This window comes from Halichoerus grypus, chromosome 8 (genome assembly GCF_964656455.1).
Source record: "Halichoerus grypus chromosome 8, mHalGry1.hap1.1, whole genome shotgun sequence".
In the NCBI taxonomy this organism is placed as follows: Eukaryota; Metazoa; Chordata; class Mammalia; order Carnivora; family Phocidae; genus Halichoerus; species Halichoerus grypus.
Window position 1 is genome coordinate 124,362,855 of NC_135719.1, and position 27,658 is coordinate 124,390,512.

General features: G+C 43.6%; 2 protein-coding genes, 1 long non-coding RNA gene and 1 other non-coding gene across 4 annotated transcripts; 2 read left to right on the top strand and 2 right to left on the bottom strand.

The window, feature by feature from the left end:
* Positions 1 to 367: 367 nt before the first annotated feature.
* LOC118551805 (peroxisomal succinyl-coenzyme A thioesterase) lies at positions 368 to 5,757 on the top strand. The gene is made up of 3 exons (XM_078053918.1): positions 368 to 1,182; positions 2,106 to 2,308; positions 4,909 to 5,757. The coding sequence occupies exons 1-3, from the start codon at positions 729 to 731 to the stop codon at positions 5,512 to 5,514; spliced, it is 1,263 nt and encodes a 420-aa protein (XP_077910044.1). The 5' UTR covers positions 368 to 728; the 3' UTR covers positions 5,515 to 5,757.
* Positions 4,786 to 4,856, bottom strand: LOC118551813 (small nucleolar RNA SNORD56). The gene has a single exon (XR_004925253.2). It is a non-coding gene; the product is annotated as a small nucleolar RNA SNORD56 (small nucleolar RNA).
* A 760-nt stretch (positions 5,758 to 6,517) lies between the features above and the next one.
* LOC118551795 (uncharacterized) lies at positions 6,518 to 19,841 on the bottom strand. Its single transcript, XR_004925245.2, has 2 exons — positions 19,702 to 19,841; positions 6,518 to 6,646 (listed from the first exon to the last, which is right to left on the bottom strand). It is a non-coding gene; the product is annotated as an uncharacterized LOC118551795 (long non-coding RNA).
* A 186-nt stretch (positions 19,842 to 20,027) lies between these two features.
* Positions 20,028 to 25,714, top strand: LOC118551791 (acyl-coenzyme A thioesterase 6). Its single transcript, XM_036117833.2, has 3 exons — positions 20,028 to 20,486; positions 23,114 to 23,316; positions 25,060 to 25,714. Exons 1-3 carry the CDS (start codon positions 20,030 to 20,032, stop codon positions 25,663 to 25,665), a joined length of 1,266 nt encoding a protein of 421 aa, XP_035973726.1. The 5' UTR covers positions 20,028 to 20,029; the 3' UTR covers positions 25,666 to 25,714.
* The last annotated feature ends 1,944 nt before the right edge of the window (positions 25,715 to 27,658 follow it).

The window sequence follows — 27,658 nt, forward strand, 5'->3', positions numbered from 1 at the left end:
TAAACACTGTTGAAAGCAGAAAGACACTAAAAACGACGCACCGAAGGATTCATTCCCATAAAATAACTCATTTTGTTGGAATAGGATAGAGTACCTTTGGGGACAAGGGAAATGCCTGGAGCAGGAATGAGGGTGGCTGCTGGAGTGCTGGTAATGAGGGTTCTGGATTCCTGTGCTTGGTTACACAGGTATGCTACGTTCCGATTGTAAAAATTCATTGGACTGTACGCTTAGGGTTTGCACGCTTTTTGTACGTATGTTATAATTCACTAAAAGTTAAAAAAAAAAAAGTTACCCTTTTCCACGGAGGGCCTGGGATTCTTGGAATTCTGCCTAAACTCATTCAGTTCTGGTTTCAACACGAATCGATTACCCAACTTTCACTCCAACAACTGAGAACGGCCGGAGGGAGAGAAGCGTTTCGGAGGAGGGTTCAGCACCACACTCAGTTTTCAGGACGCTCCGTGCGCCCCCCACCCCCCACCCCCCGGGCTGGGAGAACAACCTGCTGCTGCTTTTAACTCAGGCGAGTCCCGGGTGCGCAGGCCACGGGTCTGCAGCGCCCAGACGCCTCCTGACGCGGCTCCGCCACCCACCGTTCCTGCGCCAAGGGACGCCTGACCCCGTCGGGCCTGCGCAGCGCACTCCGCCGCCTGCGCCAGACTTCGGCCGGTCGCGACCTGCGGCTTCCCTGCTCCAGGTCCAGAGGGCAGCCGCGTGCAGCCGGGATGGTGACGGTTATCCTGCAGCCCGCGGGCCGCTGCAGCTGGGACGAGCCCGTGCGCATCGCCGTGCGCGGCCTGGCCCCGCGACAGCCCGTCACGCTGCGCGCGTCCCTGCGCGACGAGAAGGGCGCGCTCTTCCGGGCCCACGCGCGGTACCAAGCCGACGCCGGCGGCCTCCTGGACCTGGAGCGCGCGCCCGCGCTGGGCGGCAGCTTCGTGGGGCTCCAGCCCATGGGGCTGCTCTGGGCCCTGGAGCCAGATAAGCCTTTTTGGCGGTTTGTGAAGCGGGACGTGCAGACGCCTTTCGCCGTGGAGCTGGAAGTGCTCGACGGCCACGAGCCGGACGCCGGGCGCGTCCTGGGCCGGGCGGTGCACGAGCGCGACTTCCTGCGGCCGGGCGTGCGGCGGGAGCCGGTGCGCGCGGGCCGGGTGCGCGCCACGCTCTTCCTGCCCCCTGGTGAGTGTGGGCTGTTAGGGGGCGCGCGGCTGGGTGCCGTGGCGGCCAGTGGTTTCCGGTACTACTGCAGGCAGAGTTTAGCTCATCCGTTAGGACAGAGAAGCTGACAATGACTAAGCCAGTAGCCAAACAACCAAAATGGAGTATTTTGATATGTTGGGCTCTGTGTTACGCGTTTTGCTTGCATTATCTCATTTAATCTCCATAATATCTCAATGAGGTGAGTACTGTTATTCGGCAGGTTAAAATAAAAAGGGTCAGGATGGGTAGGTATGTGGTCCACTTTAATAACTACTTTATAGATCTCATCAGCCCTATCAGTCAAGGAAGCTATTGCCATGTCACCCTTCTGTAGCGCCCTGGGTACACTGGGCCTCTTCTCCACTTCTTCATGCCCTTCTGTACCACAGATCACACTTTAGATTCTACTGGTTTTCTCACCTGAAGCCATCTCTGGATATTTATTTTTCTTTCCTATCTCTAAATAGACATCTGAAATATCAGTAGACACACACACAAAGCCAAGGGTCAATGCAACACAACATAAAGCTTTATTTCAAGATTCTTAATTTTATGTCCAATCCCCTAACAGAACACTATGAATCAACACTGTCTAAAACATGAAATTCCTCCTTCCATGATGTAGTCAGTAATGAAAGACTTTGTTACTCAAGTTAGCCCTTGATAACTAAAGATTCTTAGAACCTTGTAGATAATTTATAGAATCATATGGAGGATAAACTCATTAATGAGAAGGTACCTTGTAGATTTTCCTTACAAGGTATTTGTATTCCTTTTGCATCATAACTCAGGGAGCTGTGTTTTTTTCCCTTTGATTCATAGGAACCCACTAAAGAGATCTCTAAAAGGAAAGCAAATTCTTTAAATTGTATAATGCCTTTCCTTTATAATCTCTTCTCTAGGACCTGGACCTTTCCCGGGGATCATTGACATCTTTGGAACTGGAGGGGGCCTCATGGAATATCGAGCCAGCCTTTTGGCTGGTCATGGCTTTGCCACGTTGGCTCTAGCTTATTATAACTTTGAAGATCTCCCCAAGGAAATTGATGGCATATACCTGGACTACTTTGAAGAAGCCCTGTGCTACATGCTTCAACACTCCAAGGTTCTCCTAATGTCCTTTAGTGTATCATTCTCTCTAGAAATACATCCAGGGAGGGTGTCACTTTGCACTCACCTGTGTCAGGTGCCCTGTTGCTGCTCGACTCTTCTTTTACAGAAATATCTTTTGGAGACTTCCTTAGCTTTAGGTGCCTATTTACACTTTCTCTGTCAGATGACTTAGTAAGACAGGATTAATTGTAAAAATCCATGTGAAGTTTTATTTAAAGGTATTATTCAGGAATTTGCATTTGTTATGCAAAATGAGTTTCTAATTTTTAGTTTTAACATTTTTTAAAAAAAAAGATTGATTTATTCATTAGAGAGCATGAGCAAAGGGAAGAGTCAGAGGGAGAAGGAGAAGCAGACTCCCCACTGAGCAGGGAGCCTGATCCCAGGACCCTGAGATCATTACCAGAGCTGAAGGCAGAGGCTTAACTGATGGAGCCACCCAGGCGCCCCTACATGCTTTCTTTATTTAAGTTTTTAATTTTAATTCCAGTATAGTTAACATACAGTGTTATATTTCACGTGTACAATATAGGGATTCAACAGCTCATCACAAGTGCATTCCTTAATCCCCATCACCTATTTAACCCATCCCCCTATCCACCTCCCCTCTGGTAACCATCAGTTTGTTCTCTGTAGTTAAGAGTCTGCTTCTTGATTTCTCTTTTTTTTTTCCCCTTTCTTTATTTGGTTTCTTAAATTCCACATATGAGTGAAATCATGGTATTTGTCTTTCTCTGACTAACTTATTTCACTTAGCCTTATACTCTCTAGTTCTATCCATTTTGTTGCAAATGGCAAGATTTCATTCTTTTTTATGGCTGAATAATATTCCATTGTGTATATATATACATCACATCTTTATCCATTCATCTATTGATGCACACGTAGGCTGCTTCCATATCTTGGCTATTGTAAATAATGCTGCAATACCCATAGGGGGGCATGTATCCCTTTGAATTAGTGTTTTTGTATTTTGGGATAAATACCCAGTAGTGTGATTACTGGATTGTAGGGTAGCTCTATTTTTAACTTTTTGAGGAACCTCTATACTGTTTTTCACAGTGGCTGCACCAGCTTACATTCCCACCGACAGTACATGGGTGTTCCTTTTTCTCCACATCCTCGCCAACACTTGTTTCTTGTGTTGTTGATTTTAGCCATTCTGATGGGTATGAGGTACTATCTCATTGTAGTTTTGATTTGCATTTCCCTGATGATGAGTAATGTTGAACATCTTTTCTTTTTTTTTAGATTTTTAAAAAAATTTGAGAGAAAGTGCACACAAGAGTGAATATGAGCAGGGGGAGGGGCAGAGGGAGAGGGAGAAGCACCCCTCTGAGCAGGGAGCCCGATGCAGGGCTTGATCCCAGGACCCTGAGATCATGACCTGAGCCAAAATCAAGAGTTGGACACTTAACCCACTGAACCACCCAGGTGCCTTGGGTGTTGAGTTTTATAAATTCTTTCTAAATTTTGGATACTAACCCTTTATCAGATATGTGATTTGCAAATGTCTTTTTCCATTCCTTAGGTTGTCTTTTAGTTTTGTTGATTGTTTACTTTTCTGTGCAGACTCTTTCTGATTTTTTAATCTTTAATTTTCTGATATCAGTGTGTTCTTAGATTTTGATCAGAACTTGCCCACATATTTCAGAAGCTAAGAACTACTTAATTTGACTCTGAAGTCTTACTTTGTTTCCATAAAGTTAATCATTTGCCAGTATATTTAGATGGGGTCTGGTGAGTCATTCACTTAGAACAGAACTTGGTTCCACAGAGTTAGATACCTTGGCACAGTGAGACTTAGATCGTGTCCACCCAAATGAGGACCTGAACTTGACAGGCTCCGTGACTCAGCATTCTCTAGTGGATGATAGTCTGGAACATTTGTAATCAATACCCAGACTTGCCAGTGAGTTCACAATTCATTTGCCATGTGTTCACCCAGATATTTTTTATGTGGGAAGAAACTCCTGTCAGCTGAGGTTGATACTCTTGTGGACAACTCACAAATTAAAGTTAGCATCTCTAGTTACGTTAAAAAAAAGTGTTTTATTTATTCATTTTTTTTTTTTTTTAAGATTTTGTTTGTTTATTTGACAGAGAGAGACACAGTGAGAGAGGGAACACAAGCAGGGGGAGTGGGAGAGGGAGAAGCAGGCTTCCCACGGAGCAGGGAGCCCGATGCGGGGCTCGATCCCAGGACTCTGGGATCATGACCTGAGCCGAAGGCAGACACTCAACCGACTGAGCCACCCAGGTGCCCCCCAAAAAAGTGTTTTAATAGGTAATGCCTTTATTTTTTTAAAAGTAATCTCTGCCCAGTGTAGGGCTCAAATTCACAATCCTAAGATTAAGAGTCATGTGTGCTACCAACTGAGCCAGCCAGGAGCCCCATTTTATTTTTTTTCTGTCAGCCTCTAAAGGGACAGCTTCTTCCCAGCCCCCATCTTCCCTCTACCCTCAGCTTAACTCAGACCCAAAGTATCAACACTCACTAGGTGAATTGATGTTGATGAAAAATATTGCCATCATTGTAGAACATTTTTCTATGAGATACGTTCTTGACTCTTCTTTCTTCTTTTTTTCCAGGTAAAGGGCCCAGGCATTGGGCTTCTGGGCATTTCTTTAGGGGCTGATATTTGTCTTTCCATGGCCTCATTTTTGAAGAACATCTCAGCCACAGTTTCCATCAATGGATCTGGGTTCAGTGGAAACAGAGCCATATACTATAAGCAGACTTGCATCCCATCATTGGGCCATGATTTTAGGAGAATCAAGGTAGCTTTCTCAGGCCTCCTGGACATTGTGGATATTCGGAATGATATTGTAGGAGGGCATGAGAACCCCAGCATGATTCCAATAGAGAAGGCCCAGGGGCCCATCCTCTTCATCGTTGGTCAGGATGACCATAACTGGAGGAGTGAGTTATGTGCCCAAATAGCCTCCGAACGGTTACAGGCCCATGGAAGGGAAAAACCCCAGATCATCTCTTATCCTGGGACTGGGCATTTTATTGAGCCTCCTTACTTCCCCCTATGCCCAGCTTCTGTGCATACATTAGTGAACAAACCCGTAATCTGGGGTGGGGAGCCCAGGGCTCATTCTAAGGCTCAGGAAGATGCTTGGAAACAAATTCTAACCTTTTTCTGCAAACATCTTGGAGGTACCCAGAATATAGCTTCCCCTAAATTGTAATGTGTTGGTCTGTTGTTGACATGAGAAATTCGAGGTCAGATTCTGGTATTTAATAATCATATGTGAATCAGTTGTCCCCTGGATAATGTTAAATTCATGTCATGGATATTAATGATGTATTCTAGGTAACATTTTTAATACATTATGTTTTCATTAATTTTACTAATGTAACACATGCCTATCGTAGAAGATTCAATTAGAGGTATACAACACAAAAAGTAAAAAGCATCCCCTCTGTTAAAATTGGTATTTTCTTCTAGATTTTTTTTACTTAACACTTTGAGCCATGGATGAAATTTAAAGCTGAACAAATACTAGGTCACTTTTTTTTTTTTTTTTTTAAGATTTTATTTATTTCTTTGACAGAGAGAGACACAGCGAGAGAGGGAACACAAGCAGGGGGAGTGGGAGAGGGAGAAGCAGGCCTCCCGCGGAGCAGGGAGCCCGATGCGGGGCTCGATCCCAGAACCCTGGGACCACGACCCGAGCCGAAGGCAGACGCCTAATGACTGAGCCACCCAGGCGCCCCACTTTTTTTTTTTTTAATCACTGTGGGAGAATTGCCATCAAATGTTTGTTCCTGGTTCAAATACTGGTAGCAGGGTAGAATTTTCATTGGCCAAACCTACAGAGAGGTGTTGGTATAAGGAAGCCAGGCTGACCTTTTCCTCATGGAGATCAGAGAAGAATCCTTTGGGAGGAGGAGTTGGGGTAAAGATGGGGAGCATCTCTAGAATAGGTAAGTCTAAACTCTGTTTCAAGGATGAATGACTGACTTATTTTCCTGCTTCCTTGGCTTTAAGAATAGACTTTGGAAAATCATAGTGTGACATTCTTAGAGGCCTCATTCCTCATTTTGTTTGAGGGCTGCAAAGCATTGTGTAAGTGTATCTGAAGAAATAATAGTTGAGAATTGTTTCAAAACTGACAAAGACATCAAGCCACATATTCAAGGAGCACTACATCTTAGCTTGGGCTGCTATAACAAAATACCATAGACTGGTTGACTGAAACAACAGACATTTATTTTTTTCTGGAGGCTGGGAAGTCCAAGATCAAGATTCCAGCAGATTTAGTTCCTGGTAATGGCCTTTTTCTGGCTTACAGATGGCTGCTTTCTCCCCATGTCCTCCTGTGGCAAAGAAAGAGAGCTCTGGTTTCTCTTCCTCTTTTTATTAGGGCACTAATTCCATCATGGGGGGCCTCACTCTCATGCCCTCATTTAAACCTAATAACATCCCAAAGGCCCCAGCTTCAAATGCCACCACATTGTGGGTTGGGATTTCAAAATAACAAATTTTGAGGTGACACATTCGGTTCATAACTATAAACTTCAGACAAGACAAGTATAAAGAATGCCATACTTACCACAGAAAAATCATTTGTGGCAGTTTTATAACATAGCCATAAATCTTTGACATTTCTCCCACCAAGAGGTGGGAGATCTATACTCTTCTCTCAAATCTGGCTGTGCTTCTGTTTCAATCAGTTGTGTGGAGCATAACTGGTACTATGTAACTTCAGAGGCTAGATCATAAAAGGCTATGAAGATCCCACCTTTTCTGCTGGGAACACTTGCTCTTGGAGCCCTGAGCCACCTTTAGGAGTTTGACTACTTTGAGGCTGTGACAATGTTAGGAAGCCAAAAATACATGGAGAGGCCAACTGTAGACATTCCCTGTGATTGTCCCAATGAAGCCCAGCCTTCAAGTTATTTCCACCCAGGTACCAGATATGTGAGTGAAAAACCTCCAGGTGATTCTAACTCCTAAGCCATTTAAAATTGAAGCCAACAAAGGCTTCGATTATCTGAAGCAGAGAAGAATTGTACCTGTCAAGCCCTGTCCAAATTGTGTATTTGTGAGCAAAATGATTATTTCATGTGACAATGTTTTGGGGTATGTTTCAGTTCGCTGTTGCTATGTAACAACTACCTCAAAAACATGGTGGCTTAAAACAGTAACCATTTGGGGTGCCTGGGTGTCTCAGTCGGTTGAGCGTTTCATTCTTGATTTTGGCTCAAGTCATGATCTCAGGGTTGTGTGATCAAGCCCAATATCGGACTCTACCAAGCATGGAAACTACGTAACATTCTGTCTCCCTCTCCCTCTGCCTCTCCCCAGTGTGCTTGCATACACTCTCCGGGGGGAAAAAAAAGGGGGGGGGGAGGGGAAATAGTAACCATTTATTTTTCTCACTCACATGGCAGGGAGGTTGGTAGTGGCCATCATCTGGGAATTCAGACAGTCCTATGGGTTAGGAGGGTCTCCCAATATCTCTACACATGGGTTTTTTCACTGGCTACTTGGGCTTGGATCCAAGAGTGAGCATCCCAAAAGAGCAAGGCAAAATTGCATGGCATTCTTTTGACCTAGTCTTGGAAGCTACATAGCATCACTCTTGCCATACTCTAGTGGTCAAGGCAGTCCCAAAGCCCCACCCAAGTTCAAGGAGAACATAGAGTCCACCTCTTAAAAGGAGAGTGGCAAGGTTCTAGAAGAATATAGGATGGGAAACATTGTAATCATTTTTTGAAAATCTGCCTTCTGTCCACAGTGGTTCGCATTCCTCCCATAGTTAGAATACACCCGTCCCTCTTTCAAGGCTCCTCAAAAATCTCATTCCATTCTAGTGTCATGCTCAGGCTCAAGGTCTAAGATTGCATCATCTATATCACATCTAGGTACAGATGAGGCTCCTCGGGTATAGTTCCTTGGGTATAGCTCCTCGAGTATCATTTTCAAAGTGAAAATCTGTGAACTAAAGAAACAACTACACACACACACACACAGAATACAACGGTGGGATAGGTATAAGATAACTCTTACATTCTTGTTCAAAAATGGGGAAAGTGGGGGTGCCCGGGTGGCTCAGTCATTAAGTGTCTGCCTTCAGCTCAGGTCACGATCCCAGGGTCCTGGGATTGAGCCACACATCGGGCTCTCTGCTCCGCGGGAAGCCTGCTTCTCCCTCTCCCACTGCTTGTGTTCCGTCTCTTGCTGTGTCTCTGTCAAATAATAAAATCTTAAAAAAAAAAAAATGGAGAAAAAAAGGAAAAAAAAAATGGGGGAAATGGGAGGCACACAACAGTCACTGGCCCCTAGCAATTCTGAAATCCAGCTGACAACATTTTGCCAATTCTGTGGTGCCCATACACTCTCTGTAAGTTGTTCTCTGTAGCTCTTGGTTCTGCCCTCGGAGTTAAAACCTTTATTTTCCATAAAAACAACCTTTGTTGAGTAACAACAAAACCTCCTCCGTCAGCTTCCTAGACGAAAAAGATCAGGAGTCCAAAGTTCTTTTCTTCTCTGCACTCTTTCTATTTTAGTTCAAATTTGTACTGCTACCAGAATAATTCTCTTAAGAACTATGTGGGTTTTCTAAAAACCTTAGTGAGGTTCACTTTATTAGATAAAACACACCACTATAAATCTATTTGAGGCAAGAAGTTCTCTACCTGGGGCTCCCTGTGAGTATGCGGAGGGTAATACCCTTAAGATTCTTAGAATCTATTATTTAATAGATAGGATCTGCTGGGGACACCTTAAAATCTTCAGAGGGCCTTCTCTCAGTCTGAAATGTTCTATGAAGCACTACCTCGAATCTTTCTGAGGTCTTTACAAAGTATCCCCCATAGACCCACTCTGGATTTGACTTTGGTCTGAGGTCCTGTCTTAATTAAAGACTAATTTACCATATGGGGAGGCTGGGAAAGAGAAATAGTATTATTGTCAAACTTGGCAAGTCCTGGTTCCTTCACATGTAACAGTTCATTCTCTTTCTCTTGCACTTTATCATAGGCAGCAGAAGCCAGATGGCACTATCAGTACTCTGCTGGGAAATCCCCTCAGCCAGATTATTGAATTCATTTAGGTATATTTTCCATTTTTCACATGACTGCCAAGTGTCAGTGTTGCCTTCAGCTTCCAGTAAGTTTTTACTGCTTTCCTTTAGGCCCTCAATAATAGCCTCCATGGGGTCCTTTAGGCTTTCACTAACAGTCTCCTTGAAGCCCTTCCAGCTTCCACCTGCCACCTAGTCCTAAAGGCAACTGTGATTCCTGTGTAAATGGGCAGGTCCAGGGACTGCTTGAGTTTTCTCACAGCATGGTATCTGACTTTCAAGAATGAATGTCCCAAGAAAGGATGGCAGAAATACATGGCATTTTTTATGACCTAGCTCTGGAAGTCACATAGCATCACTTCAACTGTACTCCATTGTTCGAGGGTAAACACAAAGACGTCAGGTGCAAGGAAAAGTGGCTATAGACTCTTATCTCCTGATAAGGGAATTGCAAGATTCCTAGAAGAGCATCTGAGATGGGAGTTGTTTTTGCAGTGATCTTGGCAATCTGTCCACGGAATTGTTTGTTATGTAGGAACACTGCTGAAAAGAAAGCTAAAGATTAAAAAAACCTTACTACGCATCAGGCTCCCTGCTCGGCAGGAACCCTGCTTCTCCCTCTCCCACTCCCCCTGCTTGTGTTCCCTCTCTTGCTGTGTCTCTCTCTGTCAGATAAATAAATAAAATATTAAAAAAAAAACAAAACAAAACCTTACTAGCAGCCACAGAAAAAAGACAACCTTCAAAGGAACAACAATAAATCTAACAACTGACTTAAAAACAGCAATAATGGAAACGGCAAACCACTGGAATGATACCTTCGAAGTGTTGACAGAAAATATGTGACAACCTAGAAGCCTATACTAGCAAAAGAGATACTTAAATATGAAAGCATTTATTTTTCATAAAGGTTATTGAAAAAAAATGAATGAAATCAGAATAAAGTCATTTTCAGAGAAATATAAATTGAGATAATATAGCATATCTGCAATAAAGGAAAAACTAAAGAGTATTCTTCAAGCACAAGGAAAATGATTCCAGGGGAGACCACATAGATGAAGGAAGAAATGGAATATAATGAAGAGGTTAAATATGTAGAGAAATCTAAATAAATTTTTTTTTAAGATTTTATTTATTTGAGAGAGAGAGCACACAAGTGGGAGTGGGCGGGGAGAGGGAGAAGTAGGCTCCCCACTGAGCAGGGAGCCCAACACAGGGCTCGATCCCAGGACCCCAGGATCGTGACCGGAACCAAAGGCACTCTTAACCAACTGAGCCACCCAGGTGCCCCAATAAATATTTACAAATAATATACTATGGAGTTTAAAATACACACAGGATTAAATTGCATATGTAGGAAGGAAATGAGTGGAAATGTTCTAAGATCACTGCATTTTTCACAAGGTGGTAAAAATACTAATTTTTATTTAATGTTAATAAATCAAGAGTTATTACCATAAGCTAATACAGGAGGTAAATGGAATAATTTTTATATAAAGTTTTTATTATTTAGAGAGAGAGAGAGCACACATGAGTGGCGGAGGGGCAGAGGGAAAAGGAGAGATTCTCAACCAGACTCCATGCTGAGCACAGAGCCCCATGCAGGGCTTGATCCCACAACCCTGAGATCATGACCTGAGCTAAAATCAAGAGTCGGCCGCTTAACCAACTGAGCCACCCAGGCCATCCTGAATAATTTTTAAAAAGCTAAAAGAAGATAAAAAATATAGAATAAGCAGGTAGAAAATAAATAATAATTTTTTTTTTTTTTTAAGAGAGAGACAGCGAGAGAGGGAACACAAGCAGGGCGAGTGGGAGAGGGAGAAGCAGGCTTCCCACCAAGCAGAGGCCCGATGCGGGGCTCGATCCCAGGACTCCGGGATCATGACCTGAGCTGAAGGCAGACGCTTAACGACTGAGCCACCCAGGCGCCCCGAAAATAAATAATAATTTAAACTCAAACAGATAGATCAGTAATTACATTAAATGTAAATGGACTATACATTCCAGTAAAGAACAAAATATCAGGTTGATTTTCCTAGTATGTTCAATTTTCTGCTCTAAAAAATGCGTTTAGATCATATATAGTATTGATTTCCTGTCAGAGAGTAAGAGATGGACACCTTAACCTCAAGTGAGAGTAGGTATATGTACAGGGTATAAAGTAAAGGTATAAAATAACAGAATTATGACAGTTAAACCTTGTTCTAAGAATGTCATCGATGAATAATGAAATAAAATCTTACTGAGAATTAAAGTCAGTTTAACCAATCTGTTTAAACTCTATCTCCTATGTATATTCAAAATGGATTCATATTAGGTATTAATTATATAGCATTTACTTTTTCAAGGTGAAATAAACCTGCTGAGTACCTTGTTGAAAGGAACTCCAAAAGAAACAGAAAAGCTTTTATTTTCTGTTGTTGCCTTCAGTCATTCAACTTCACTCAACAAATATTTATTGAAAGCCTGCTACGTGGGACGCAATGTTCTAAGCTCCTGGCACAGATGAACAAAGATAACAAAGTCTTTGCTGTCAAGAGCATTTATTCTAGTTGGGAAGTGAGAAAATAAAATGATAAATGCTGTGAAGAATAAAAAAAATATTAGAGCATGATGAGAGAGGTGATATTTTAAATAGACTGGTGAAGGAAGTATTTGAATAGGTAGTCTTTGAGTAGAGTCCTGATTGGAGGATGAGGGAGTGGGTCAAACTTCAGGCTGAGGGAATTTAAATAGGCAATGCTTCTGAATAGTCATTTCCCCAAAGAAAATATACAAATTGCCAATAAGCACATGAGAAGATGCTCAGTTATCATTAGGAAAATACAAATTAAAGCCACAATGAGGGGCACCTGCGTGGCTCAGTCGGTTAAGCGTCCGCCTTCGGCTCAGGTTATGATCTCAGGGTCCTGGGATCGAGCCCCGCATCGGGCTCTCTGCTCAGCTGCAAGTCGGCTTCTTCCTCTCCCTCTGTGATCTCTCTGGCTCTCACTCTCTCTCAAATAAATAAATAAAATCTTTAAAAAACAAAGCCACAGTGAGATACCACTTCTCACCACTAGAATTGCTATAATGAAAAAGACAGAGGGATAATTGGCTGGCTCAGTCGGTAGAGCATGTGACTCCTGATCTTGGGGTTATGAGTTTGAGCCCCATGCTGGGCGTGGAGCCTACTTAAAAAAAAAAAAAAAAAAAGATAAAAACAAGTGTTGGTGAGGATGTGGAGAAACTGGGTACAGGGTTTCTTTTTGGGGTGATAAAATTGTTTTTGAATTAGTGGTGGTGGTGCTGGCACAACCTTGTGAATATACTAAAACCACTGAATTGTACACTTTAAATAAGTGAGTTGTATGGTATGTAAATTAAATCATACTACATAAAGATGTTTTTCTTTTAAGTAGAATACACTCATAAGATTTGCTTTCAGCTGAATAAAAACTTAAAGTAAATGTTTTATGTAAGATTCAAAAATTGGTAAAAGTAAAAAATATACTGTTTAAAGATACAAACATGGGGCACCTGGGTGGCTTAGTTGGTTAAGTGTCCAACTCTCAATTTCAGCTCAGTCATGATCTCAGGGTGGTGACATCAAGCCCCATGTCAGGCTCTGCACTCAGTGGGGAGTCTGCTTGGAATTCTCTCTCTCTCCCTCCATCTGCCCTTCCCCCGGCATGCTCTCTCTCTCTCTCTCAAATAAATAAATAAATCTTATTTTAAAAAAGTATCCATTAGGGGCGCCTGGGTGGCTCAGTCGTTAAGCGACTGCCTTCAGCTCAGGTCATGATCCCAAGGTCCTGGGATCAAGCCCCGCATCAGGCTTCCTGCTCCGCGGGAAGCCTGCTTCTCCCTCTCCCACCCACCCCCCCGCTTATGTTCCCTCTCTCGCTGTGTCTCTCTCTGTAAAATAAATAAATAAAATCTTTAAAAAAAAAAAAAAGTATCCATTAGCATTGCAATTCCTCTACATCTTCCCATTTTTTAAAATTTTATTTTTTTTAAAAGTAATCTCTACACCCAAAATGCTCAAACTCACAACCCTGAGATCAAGAGTCACATGCTCTACTGACTGAGCCAACCAGGTGCCCCTACATCTTCCCATTTTACTTTAAGATTTTATTTTCAAGTAATCTCTACACCCCATGTGGGGCTCAAACTCACAACCGCGAGATTCAAGAGTTGCATGCTCTACCGATCAAGACAGCCAGGCACCCGTCTTCCCATTTTAATCTCATAAATACATGAATGGGTGGTGCTCTTGATACAGAATGGTTCTCTTGTCTTATGATGCTGTTCTCTACTAACTTGCATATATATATTTATATTTATATTTATATATACACATATATATGACACAGTATCTTGCCCATTACAATTATAATTTCAGACCTTTAAATTTTATTTTTAAAAATGTTTTCCAAGACTTAATGGATTTGAGAGAGAGAGAGCACGAGCAGGGGGAGGGGCAGAGGGAGAAGCAGGCTCCCCGCTGAGCAGGGAGCCTGATGTGGCTCAATCTCAGAACCCTGGGATCATGACCCGAGCTAAAGGCAGACACTTAACCAACTGATCCACCCAGGTGCCCCGACACCATTAAACTTTAATCACATAAAGAGATGAGAAGGGACAACGGGGTTCTTCAGAAGGAGTGTCTCCCATATTATGCCATCCCTTCTAAGATCTTCACCGATTACAGAAATGCCAATCAGCCTCTATATATCTACCTCACTTCATGCTCAGAAAGAAATGAGAAGGCTTTGGTCTACTCTAAGGTGAACTAACTATATATAATCTGCATGAAAGTATCAATATTTTTTTTGGATTTTCTTCATAATCCCAGGATTCTGACTATAGCTTTTATTTGGTCTCAGGTATGGCCAAAGCCTGGAGCTATATGAGCTTTGGCACTGGTTAAAGTAAATATCGCATAGTCACTGTGTATCCTAAGCCAATATTGATGTTTCTACTAGTTCCTAGTAATTCTTGCTGGAAGGTCCAAGTTTTTACATGTTGTTCTTGATGATATGAGCATAAGACATTCTTCTAAGACCCAGCAAATGCCATTCAGTTTATCCAAGGATATTATCACCTCCTAGACAAGTTCAGGGTCCTATGGTAGAAATTCCAGATGTCCTAATTAGAGACCACACTCAAGATGTGAAGGACCACCAGTGGAAACAATGCTATGTAGTCTAAATCTATGTAGTCCATTGGGTAGGGCAGAATTAGTTTGTGCAGCTGGAGGAAACACTGACAGGACATTAGGCAGGAAAGATAATTCCAGTTAGCAGGACCTGAGTCTGACTGATATTGACAATATTATAATAGAAAATTGTGATATTGTAAGAGGAAAGTCTATCTGGGGAGAAGATCTGGAGTTTAAAGCTTAGGGTAAACAGATGAGGGGATGAGAGCACTGTCTTCTGGCTGTTTTTCCTGGGCTTTCAAGAAATCAGAACAGGCAGGGAGCATTCAGCTGGTCTCTCCCCAGACCAGATTCTCTGACTTTTCTTCTCAGGATGTTGAAGGGCAAATTTATTTAGTCCTCCATAGATCACCACAAACTTACCCAGTAATAGAGGTAAAAGAAGAAGGTTTCCAAGGGCCAATGAATAGACACACTATTGGGAAGAGACCCAATGACTCACCAGAAATCCAGCTCTCACTATAATATACAACCAGACTTCTGGAAAATCTATGTTGGCTAGTAGGATCATAGGATAAGGGCAGAGGACATTCAGACTGACCAGACTGAATTGGGGGAGAGGGGGTCTCACAGTGAGCACTCTCCTCTGAATATGATGTTCCAAGAGTTAGATGCTGTTTCTGTGTTTGATGAGATTATGGAGATTACCATGATCCTTCGTATGGGATGTTAGAGAACAACTGCAGTCTTGGAAAATTATAACAGAAGGAATCAGGAATGATGAAAGAGGCCATCTGAATCAGCCTGAGACAGGCTGCCCCAGTTGCCCAAATAATCTGCTTTTCACTAAAATGCAAAGAAACTGGCATTCCTATTTTCTCAAAGATTTACATCCTGCTCTTCCAAACAGTTAGAAGCAGAGCTATTGCAGGGCATGGATGGTGTTGGTGGTGAATAGCTGGAGAATTGGGCAAATAGAAAATGTATTTCTGTGGGGTGCCTGGCTGGCTCAGTAGGTAGAGCATGCAACTCTTCGGGTTGTAAGTTTGAGCCTGATGTTGGGTGTAGAGATTACTTAAAAATAAAATCCTTTAAGGCCAGCTGGCTGGCTTAGTCAGTTAAGCATCTGCCTTCAGCTCAGGTCATGATCCCAGGGTCCTGGGATCCAGTCCCACATCAGGCTCCCTGCTCAGGGGGGGGGGAGTCTGCTTCTCCCTCTACCCCACACCCCTGCTCGTAATCTCTATCTCTCTCTCAAATAAAAATCTTAATAAGATCCTTTAAAGAATGTATTTTTGTGAGCTAGTGTTTCATTCTGTTCATACAACTGTTTCTTTGTCAAACTATCTGGTTATTGCTTACTAGTGATTTAATAAAATTACAACAGTAAGTGATGTAGCACCTGAAAGAGTTAATCTCTCAAACTCCCCAGTAACAGCTGCCACTAGGGCAACACTCCTGGCAAACACTCAACATAACTTCTGTAATTCAAAGTTCTGGAAACTGAGCCAAGAGCAGGCTCACCAGGCTAAGAATAAAGCTGTTTTTGTATCCAGACAGCAAGTAGCTATTTTGAAAACTATGCTTTCCATTTAATCTCTCTGAATGTAGGGAACTTTTCCTTAAAGACTAAGGACAAGGCCCCTCAAAGGGAGAGACATGTGGCCCTGATGTCCTTTCTCTCTAGACCTGTTACAATATCAGATTCCTCTGGAGAAATCATATGCCTGAGTCCAGATGCTTTGGACAAGGGAAATATTCAAGTATTTCAGGGGATTTAGATACAGGATCAGAGATAATGCAAATTCTTGGAAACCTCAATCAAATGGGAAAGACTAAATGTTCAACGATACGGATGAGGAAGGGCCTGAGGTGGACAGGTTTTCCTAACTCCAAAGTGGGACACAGAAGATCAAAGGTATTCTTTTTGGTGATTTCATCAGGCCCTAATACTGTTCTTTGTTGTTTAAACCTTTTATTTTGAAATAATTTTAGACCCACAGAAATGTTACAAAACTCGTACAGGGTTCCCTATACCATTCCTCCCCTTTCCTTAATGTTAGCACCTTACATAACCATACCACAAATATAGAAGTCAGGAAGTGAACATTGATAGAATACTATGTAACCATGAGACTATTATTGCAATTAAGTTATTGCTATCTTGGAGAAAGGACTTCCTCAAATGTATACTGGCTGCTAAAAAATGGAAATGTGGAGCTCTCTTGTCCCACCAAAACTGTAAACAGGAAATAGTACCAGGCCAGATCATGAGTGAAATCATAGCTGATACTGGGGTAACTGGGAATCCATTCCCACTTCCAACCTTTTCCCCTTCAACTCTCAGTTGGGTTATTGGAAAAATAGATGCATCTCAGATGTCAATTGAGGATTACAGAAAACTAATGTAATGAATCTGTAACTGTTTTTCTATAGGAAGATCTTTCTAAATCATCCCTAACTGTGGGGCGCCTGGGTGGCTCAGTCGTTAAGTGTCTGCCTTTGGCTCAGGTCATGATCCCAGGGTCCTGGGATCAAGTCCCACATTAGGCTCTCTGCTCGGTGGGAAGCCTGCTTCTCCCTTTCCCACTGTTCTCTCTTGCTCGCTGTATCTGTCAAATAAATAAATAAAATCTTTTAAAAAAAAATCATCCCTTGATTAGTATCCTTTTATTGATCTTACTAGGGCATTGTTTTTAATCCCAATACTTTTTTTTTTTTTTTTTTTTATATTAGACATCAACATTTTGCTGTCACTTGGTGGCCAGTGATTTACCTTTACAGTCTTGCCTCCAAGATATTTCAACTCTCTAACATTTGACATAATCTGTTAAGGTGATATTTAAACAGGTGTCCTAAGCCTAATTCAGATAGGAAATTACTCATTATATTGATAGCATACTGATCAGGTGACACTGAAGTAACTTTCTGAAGTTCAGCCTTTCCATATTGAGTTTATAACTAAAAGTCAGCGGACTATTATGCATGGAAAAGGTCAGGGGCCTTCTCAGACAGAACCCTTTCTGGGAGTGTAATTATCTGGGGGTAACCAGAGAGATTCTATATCAGGCAAATGTTACCCATAAAGACCCTACCCCTAAAATAGGGACACAAAAATTAATTTTTATGTTTAATATTGGAGATAGTATGCTACATATCTGGGTTTTAAGGTACAGCTACTTCATCAAGTCACTAGACAAACATTAGAATTTGTATGAAACCACCCCCCTTTCTTATAGCAACTGATTCTTTTTCAGATTATGGGCAACCCACCCCGGCAGTTGGTCTGTAAAGTACCTATTTCTTCCATAGAGTTCCTAAGTGCAGAATTCCCCACAGGAAGGCATTTTGAATGGCCCAGCCTCTCCTCCCTTTTTTTTTTTTTTTTTTTAAAGATTTTATTCATCCATTTGACAGAGACATAGAAGAGAGCACGCACAAGCAGGGGAATGGCAGAGGAAGAGGGAGAAGCAGGCTCCCCACTGAGCAGGGAGCCCAACGTGGGGCTCGATCCCAGGACCCAAGGCCTCCCTCTTAGCTGCTTTTCCCTCATGTGCCATTTCTGTGCCTCTTCACAGCAACCTAGGTATCAGGGAAGGGAGAGGGAGACGCCACCTTTTTCTTTGCCTTTCTGAAATCTGAGTGCAGATATCATTTTTTAAATTTCTTTTTTCTTTTCTTTCTTCTTCTCTTTCTCTTTCTTTGGGCGGGCAGCAGAGGGAGAGGGAGAATCTCAAGCAGGCTCCACACCCAGCACGGAGCCTGATGTGTGGGTCGATCTCATGACCCTGAGATCGTGACCTGAGCTGAAATCAAGAGTCAGACACTTAACCTGTTAAGTCACCCAGGCGCCCCTGAGGGCAGATGTCAACTGTGCTGGTGGCTGCTGCAGCCCAGGTAAATTCTTTGTAAGCTGAGTGTTCCTAGATTGAGCACAGCCTGCAACACTTTATTTTTTAAAAGATTTTATTTATTTATTTGAGAGAGAGAGCACGAAGAGGGAGAGGGAGAAGTAAACTTCCCGCTGAGCAGAGAGCCCAACCCAGGGCTCAATCCCAGGACCCTGGGATCATGACCGGAGCCGAAGGCAGATGCTTAACCGACTGGGCCACCCAGGCGCCCCAGCCTGCAACACTTTACACAACAGGTATTTTAAATACCCAACAGCAGTTACTTCAGGAGATAGAGCTGTCAAAGCTCACTGAAATTCTGAGATCTGGGACCTAGTCTGGCTTCTTTTTGTTCAGTTTTTAAAAATATGTATTGAGTTTCCACTTGCTGGGCATCTTCTGTGTGTTCCATCCACCTTGTTGTGTAACCAAGTAGGCTGAGCTGAATGGTCAGGTTCAGCTAAAGAAAGGCACTGGCAAAAATGTGAAGGGCAAGAGGAGAGTGAGGTCAAGGTATTTATTCCCTCCCCACTCCTCCTACCACACCACCATGGCTACCAGCCTCCTGCCAGGCAGCCCTCTGCCCTTGAGCCTTCAGGGTCCAAGGTTCTGCACCCAACCTTGTTTGTTTTTTGACCTTGCCAATGCCTTTGTAAATAGTCCCTTTATGAAACTCTCCACAAATTACCCAATTGGAAAGTGCCACTTGTTTCCTGCCAGAACTCTGACACAACAACACTGACACTGCCAGTGACCAGATTTGTGAATTGAAAAGCAAAACTCTTGGGGCACCTGGGTGGCACAGTGGTTAGGCGTCTGCCTTTGGCTAGGGTCGTGATCCCAGCGTTCTGGGATCTAGCCCCGCATGGAGCCCCACATCGGGCATCGGGCTCCCTGCTAGTTGGGAAGCCTCCTTCTCCCTCTGCTTGCCATTTCCCCTGCTTGTGCTCTCTCTCTCTCTCAAATAATAAAAATAATAAGTCTTAAGAAAAGCAAAACTCTTACTAAGCACCTGCTATATAGTTTTATCAGTGCGGTGTTTTAACTATATTAGCTCATGTAATCATCACAATACGCCTTTTACAGACAAGGAGACTGGATTCAGAGACTTAATTACATATCTTGCTAAGGATCACCAGGCTATTGAGCAGGATCAGACTGGAATTCAGGTAGATCTCACTCCATAAACATCTACCTGCTCTGAAAGCCACCCTTGGTACCCTTAGCTTTAGGGAAACGGCTCGGTAAAGGATTGAGGCAAGGGAAGGATTAGGCTGTTTCCCCACTGATCATCTGAATTACAATCACCTGGGATGCTTTATAGACCTCCAGATTCTTGGAACTGCCAGTATCTTTCCCAATCTCAGCCGTCTTTGTACCTCTATTTCACACTCACTGCGCTGGATTGCACAATTAATAATGAACTCTTATTTTAGCAGCTACTTTCTTCCAATCAGACGCTAGTGGATTTGCACAAACACTAGGAGACCTCACACAGCGGCTTAGAGTGTCTCACGTGAGTCCAAAAGAAGAAGCGCAAAGGTTCCAACTGCGATTGCTTCCCAGGAAGGTGGAGAGGCGCCTGGCTGGACACTTGACCGAGGAGGGCTGACTCCCCTGTTCCGCAGAAATCGAGATGGCGGCGACGGTGATCCTGCAGCCCGCGGGCCGCTGCAGCTGGGACGAGCCCGTGCGCATCGCCGTGCACGGCCTGGCCCCGCGACAGCCCGTCACGCTGCGCGCGTCCCTGCGCGACGAGAAGGGCACGCTCTTCCGGGCCCACGCGCGGTACCAAGCCGACGCCGGCGGCCTCCTGGACCTGGCGCGCGCGCCCGCGCTGGGCGGCAGCTTCACGGGGCTCGAGCCCATGGGGCTGCTCTGGGCCCTGGAGCCCGAGAAACCCCTGGTGCGATTTGTGAAGCGGAACGTGCAGACGCCCTTCGCCGTGGAGCTGGAGGTGCTCGACGGCCACGAGCCGGACGCCGGGCGCGTCCTGGGCCGGGCGGTGCACGAGCGCGACTTCCTGCGGCCGGGCGTGCGGCGGGAGCCGGTGCGCGCGGGCCGGGTGCGCGCCACGCTCTTCCTGCCCCCAGGTGAGCGCCCCGGGTCCCAGGCTGTTCTGGAGAACCGGGTGGAGGAGTCCCGGGACCCTGGGCAGCCTCTTGCATGGCGGGGGGTGGGGGTGGGGAACCACGTGGTTGTGGAACTTTCCTAAGCTCATCCCCGCACTCCAGAGCCTATCATGGATTCTGGATAGACGTTTTTCCTCTAAGTTTCATGGCACTTCCTAGAGTCACTACCGGAACTCCTTAGCTGTATGCTAAAAAGTGCATTTATTTCAAGTGCCCGCCAGGCGGCTGTGTCAGATACCAGTATTAAGTAATGACTTACGCTGCTTTGCCTCTTTTCACATGAAACTTCCAAGGAAGCTAAAACCCACAGATAGAGGCAGTGCCCCATAATCCTAAAAAGCAAACTGATGGTCACCTTCTCCCATCATAAACAGTCTGTCAGTGATTCTTTTTGTTTGTCTTTTTAAGATTTTATTTATTTTTGAGAGAGAGAGTGGGCACAAGCAGGGGGGAAGGGCAGAGGGAGAAGCAGGCTCCCTGCTGAGCAGGACCCTGGGATCATGACCTGAGCTGAAGGCAGACCCTTAACCGAGGGAGCCACCCAGGCATCCCTGGCAGTGATTCTTAATCTCGGTTGATTTTCCCCCACCCCAGGGGACATTTGGCAATATCTGGAGACATTTTTGGTTCTCACAACTGAAGGGTGGGGGCGGGGGGTGTTATTGGCATCTAGTGAGTAGAGGCCAGAGATGTTGCTAAACGTTCACAATGCACAGGGCAGCCCACACAACAAAGAAATATCTTACTCAAAATGTCTACAGTGCTGAGATTGAGAAACCCTGGTCTAAGTAAAAAGGTGCTTACTAGGTAAAAGGGGCCTGGAAACAAGACCCTTGACCCAACTTTTACAACCAAATTCCTGGTTGAAACCCCTCCTATATAGAAATGCTGGAGTCGGGGCGCCTGGGTGGCTCAGTTGGTTAGGCGACTGCCTTCGGCTCGGGTCATGATCCTGGAGTCCCTGGATCGAGTCCCGCATCGGGCTCCCTGCTCGGCGGGGAGTCTGCTTCTCCCTCTGACCCTACCCCTCTCATGTGCTTGCTCTCTCATTCTCTCTCTCTCAAATAAATAAATAAAAAAATCTTTAAAAAAAAAAAAAAAAAAAAAAGAAATGCTGGAGTTGCCACATCTCACAGAATCCCTAAACAATTCTGTCATTCTCCAAAACAAGAGGCCCTGCTTTATTCTTACAGCTCGTCAGCAATTCCCAACCTTAACTAGTGGCTGCACACTCAACTGTGAACTCCTGCGGCTGTGATCAGATTTAACACATCTCTGTATATCTATATTCCTAGAGGCTTGCCCAGGGATATAGTAGGAGCTCAATAAATCATACCGACTGATTCAGTAAGAATCTCCCCCAGGGGCACCTGGGTGGCTCAGTTAGTTAAGTGACCACCTCTTGGATTTCAGGTCAGGTCGTGATCTCAGGGTCCTGGGATGGAGGGAGCCCTGTCTCGGGCTCTGCACTTAGCAGGGCGCCTGCCTGAGATTCTCTTCCTCTCCGTCTGCCCCTTCCCCTGTTCCCTCACGTGAGCGCTTGCTCACTCTCTCAAATAAATAAAAGCTTAAAAAAAAACATTTAAAAAGAATCTCCCCCCAAAAAAACCTTTCACCACCCATCACGGTATCTGATATCCCAGTCAAGTCAATCTTCTGTTAACTATTTCAGTGTCTACTATGTGGTCCATTTAAAAATTGTTTTCTGTCTCAAAGGCTTTTGTAAATAATGTAGAAGAGTTCAATCATTTAACAAATACATATTAAGTCAAGGACCATGCTACATACTGGGATGGAATAGATAGCAAAGTCAGACATGGTCCTCACTGTACTTACAGCCTAATAAAGGACCCAGGTAACTATACTTGCACTTATAGATGTGGCAAGTGCTGTGATAGGGAGAAGGAGAGGCCCAGGGTGCTGGTGGGAACATATAAAAGGCTATCTGACTCAACTCAGCCTTGGGGGAGATCTGGGAATTCTTCTGGGAAGGGAGATCTAAATTTAGGTTTGAAAACTGAGGGGTCAACCAGATCATAAAAACTAGAGAGGGGAAGGGACTAGTGTATACCACTTTCAGGAGCCAAAGAGAATAGCACATTTAGGGATGGTGTTATTTAAGGCTGGAGCAGAGAGTGCAAGGACACGCGGAGTACATCTAATAAACCCTTATGTATGTAGAACATTTTACAGCTCTCAAAGTATTCTCAAATAGATTTTTTTTTTTGAGGAAAATTTTGTGGGAAATGTACATTTCATCATGTGCTATTTCTAATTTGGTATAAATATATATATGGTGTGTATATATACACTACCATACATATACCATATATATATATATGTATATATATGAAAATATGTGAAAAATTCTGGAGAAAATAAATAATTTTGTTCCCCCTCCCTTCTCCCTGAAGGTTACTAAAAGAAGAAAAAAGGAAAATTTTTTAAAAAAGGATCCTTTTTCCACTCACTCCCCCACCCCCAACCTTCCCTGCTTCAGAAACTTCTCTTTGCTGACTGCCAATATCTGAAACTCGAGATTGTCTTTTGAGAATCTAAAGCTCCTTATGATTTGTGGTGCTTTCTAGGTGCAGGACCCTTCCCTGGGATCATCGATCTGTTTGGAAGTGGTGGTGGCCTTTGTGAATACAGGGCCAGCCTCCTGGCTGGACATGGTTTTGCTGTGCTTGCTTTGGCTTATTTCGGATTTGAAGACCTCCCTGAATATTTGGATGATATGCACCTGGAGTACTTTGAAGAAGCCGTGGACTTCATGCTGCAGCATCCAAAGGTGGGTTCTAGTGTTTGCCTGAATGCAGAGGAGAGGGGATAGAGCGGACACAGGACTGGATTCAAAAACCTTCCCAGGACACCAGGGGCTAGAAATATGTCATGAACACCAAAGTTCCTTCAAAAGTTACTAGGATTATTATTTTCATTTCTACCCATTTCTCTCCAATCTCTTAAGACTCATCTGTTTATTTCCCTTTAATTCTTTTTTTTTTTTTTTTAAAGATTTTATTTATTTATTTGAGATAGAGAGAATGAGAGAGAGAGCATGAGATGGGGGAGGGTCAGAGGGAGAAGCAGACTCCCCGCCGAGCAGGGAGCCCGATGCGGGACTTGATCCCGGGACTCCAGGATCATGACCTGAGCCGAAGGCAGTCGCTTAACCGACTGAGCCACCAGGCGCCCCTATTTCCCTTTAATTCTTGACCATAATTCAAAGCGCTCTACTAAAATGTTACTAACCTTAAATGCTGGTTCTCCATCTACCACCACATGGCCTTATAATCCTGAACAAGGCAACTGCTTTCTCTGAGATTCAGTTTTTCTCACTTATAAGGCTAATGTAAATGTATAGAGGAAAACATTTGACTATTAAGAGACATTTTTAGGACATTTGAATAGGGACTGTATTTGATGATACTAAGGAATCATTAATTTTGTTAAATGTGATAATGGTATTATGTTTTTATAGAGAGTTCTTATCTGAGACTGAAAAAAATAATCAAAACATTTGGTCTGATTATAAATGGAATACATACTCTGCAACTATCTAGACTTAAAGAAACCCAAATATTTTAATGTTAAGTAATAAAATGTTCTATAAGTTCTATAGGATAGTCTAACACTGCCAGAATTCAGGGAATGGTCTCTTAGCAGAGCTGCTACAACCTAGATGATCTTGAACTGTGATTATTGGTTTATTAGAGGAGATAAGGCCCCAGGGAAAAAGAAGAGACCAGTATATACTCAGTTGTGCCCTTAGACCTAGGCAAGAGGGGCTTCTGTCCTGGACCTTTTGTTTTAGATGGCCACATTCTGGCCTGCCTTTGGGCTGCATCCCTGCCCACAGGGTGAGGAATCCAAGGGACCCAGGGAATGTATCCACCTGGAATTCATGTGCCTTACACACACACGCACACACACACACACCATGCCCTTGTGATATGGAACCCCAGAATTCTTTGCCAAATAGCACTAATCCTGCTTCCAGGCTTCTCTGGTCTATCAATGTGAATACACCTAGGCCTTCACCATGTAGGCTGGGGTGTCCACATACATGTGTGAGAGGCCCCTTAAAGTACATGATGGAACTGGGGATGGGAAAAGAAGGAAGGTGGACCAGGGACCAAGGACTGGGGCTGGCTCTCCCCCAGGCCACATTCCAGTACAGAACTTCAGGGATTCCCAAGCTTTCAAATTTTCTGTTATGGAGGTATATTTATCAAGGTGGGAAAAAAGAATATATTTGAAGAGTTTGTTCATTTGATTTATAACGTTTAAATATTTAGGTATGGGGTGTATGGGTCTCTGTGTGTACTCTTAACCCAGTCACCATAAATACTAGTGGAAGGCCTGTATACTAAGAAATCAATTGATTTGCTTATTAGAAGATAGTTGAGCTTTGTGGATTGTTGCATAAGGAAAGAAAGCAAATGAAATTTAAGAAAGCTACCTAGAGAATATAAAATCACCATTTATGTCCTCCACTTACAAATTCTAAGCTTGTTCTGTTTCTCTTCTTCAGGTGAAAGGCCCTAATGTTGGGCTTCTTGGCTTCTCCAAAGGAGGTGACCTGTGTCTCTCCATGGCCTCTTTCTTGAAAGGCATCACTGCCACGGTACTTATCAATTCCTGTGTGGCCAACACAATAGTTGCTCTGCATTACAAGGATATGATTGTTCCCAGTCTTGGCAGTGACATAGGAAGATGTACAATTAATGAATCAGGACTTTGGAATTTTCTGGATGTTTGGGACAATCCACTGGAGGAACGCAATCACCCAAGTATTATTCCACTGGAAAGGGCCCAGGGGCCCTTCCTGTTTCTTGTTGGCATGGATGATCATAACTGGAGGAGTGACTTCTATGCTCAAATAGCCTCTGAACGGTTACAAGCCCATGGGAAAGACAGACCCCAGATAATCTACTACCCAGGAACTGGTCATTGTATTGAACCAGCTTATTTTCCTCCTTGTAGAGCTTCTGTACATACAGTGTTACACCAGCCAATATTCCATGGAGGTGAGCCAAAGGCTCAATCAAGGGCACAGGTGGATGCCTGGCAGCAAATTCAAACTTTCTTCCATAAACATCTCAATGGTAAAAAATCTGTCCAGTCCAGCAAAATATAACATTGTAATCATAGACCAGATACTATTAATAAAAATCTAATTCATACAACATGTGTTGGGTTTTCCAAAGCACATAGGGGACTTTTGGTAACAAAATAATTATCTCAGCTCCTTGTCAGGTCCTATTGGATTCCAAGGCTTTGCAACCCTCCTTTCTTCACTGCCACCCCTCTCTCCCCTGAACTTTACCTACCATATAGGCTTAACCCTGATTTTATCCATAGGATCCATCTTAACCTGAAATAGGAGAAATGTAAGAAGTGCCTACCCAACTCTCAATTGCTGGCCTAGCTTTGACCTGTGTTCTGGTTGTGAAGACTGAGCTTCTGTATTGCTGAGAGTTCCATATCCCCTTTGGACCCTAACTGACCATGTCTGAACCTTGGGAACATACCCACTTGAATCCCTTAAGGAATGGACTCTGCTTCTTTCTTGCCAGTACACGTTCCTGAATGTGTATTCAAGACTTGTCTCGGAACCCCACTCTGAAGATTGGGGGCATTGATATTTTTCATATGCTAAGCTTTGCTTTTATTTTATGAATGCAAAGCTTTGCTTTTTTTCTACGAATGAAACCTCAATTTCTTCCTTACTGATAATGTATCATTTACAAAATTCAACATTTATAAAGGATAACTTTACAAAGTAAAGTTGAATTCTTTACAGCAAAATTTATTGTAAGCAAAACTATTGATATACTGATTTAACCAATTTTTTAAAAGATTTTATTTATTTGAGAGAGAGGGAGCATAAGGGGCGAGGGGCAGAGGGAGAGGGAGAAACAGACTCCCTGGTGAGCAGGGAGCCCAACATGGAGCTCAATCCCAAGACCCTGAGATCATGACCTGAGCCGAAGGCAGACGCTTAACCGACAGCCACCCAGGCACCCCTATAACCAATTTTTGAAGGATTTCTTTATTAATCTGAGAAAGAAAGATAGAGGAGGGGCAGAGGGAGAGGGAGAGAGAATCCCAAGCAGACTCCTCACCCAGCGTGGAGCCTGATGCAGGGCTTGATCCCACAACCCTGAGATCATGACCTCAGTCAAAACCAAGAGTCAGATGCCTAACCGACCACACCACCCAGGCACCCCGATACAACAGATTTTTTTTTAAAAGATTTTATTTATTTATTTGACAGAGAGACAGTGAGAGAGGGAACACAAGCAGGGGGAGTGGGAGAGGGAGAAGCAGGCCTCCCGCCAAGCAAGGAGCCCAATGTGGGGCTCGATGCCAGGCACCTGGGACCATGACCTGAGCCGAAGGCAGATGCTTAACGACTGAGCCACCCAGGTGCCCCCCGATACAACAGATTTTTAAGACTACCGTGTGGGCCACTGCCTTAATCCTTGGATGTCATATATACTTGCCAAATTAGACTTCCTCCCAGCATCACCTGTTCCTATTGCCTTCCTACTGGGAAGTACTGGGATCAGTCTGCTTCAACTCATTGCAATGTACTGAGCACTGTCTAGATTCATGAGACCAGAGCAGAGGGTCCTCCCTGAGTGCAAGAAAATTTTCCTGAGACACATCACATGGTTTGCTGGGCACATACAAAATCTTTCACCAGTTTCAGTCTATCCAAACAACTGCCCATTAGTTCTTAACTAATGAAAAGAAAGATTCCTTAGAGGTAACTTAACTTTGACCAATTGCTAAAAATATGTGTTGAGTGTAGTTATTCATTATGTAGTATAATAATTTACTATGACGTGAATTCTTGGAGCCTCTGTTTTAACTCACTGCCAGGTGGTCCTGCTACAGATGCCTTTGGGATGGGGAATCACAGGAAAAAGTTATAAGGAACATGGCTGGGGGTATGAGAGATGTGAGAGCCAAAAGGTAGCTCCAGAAGCTAAGCATAAGGATGACAACTAACCATCTCCAGGTACTAAATTTCTAGGTATAGGGACAGCTCTCCACCTTGATTTCTTCCTTACTGATAAAGTAGCCTAGAAATGCCCTACACTGACTAAAGATATTTGGTCATT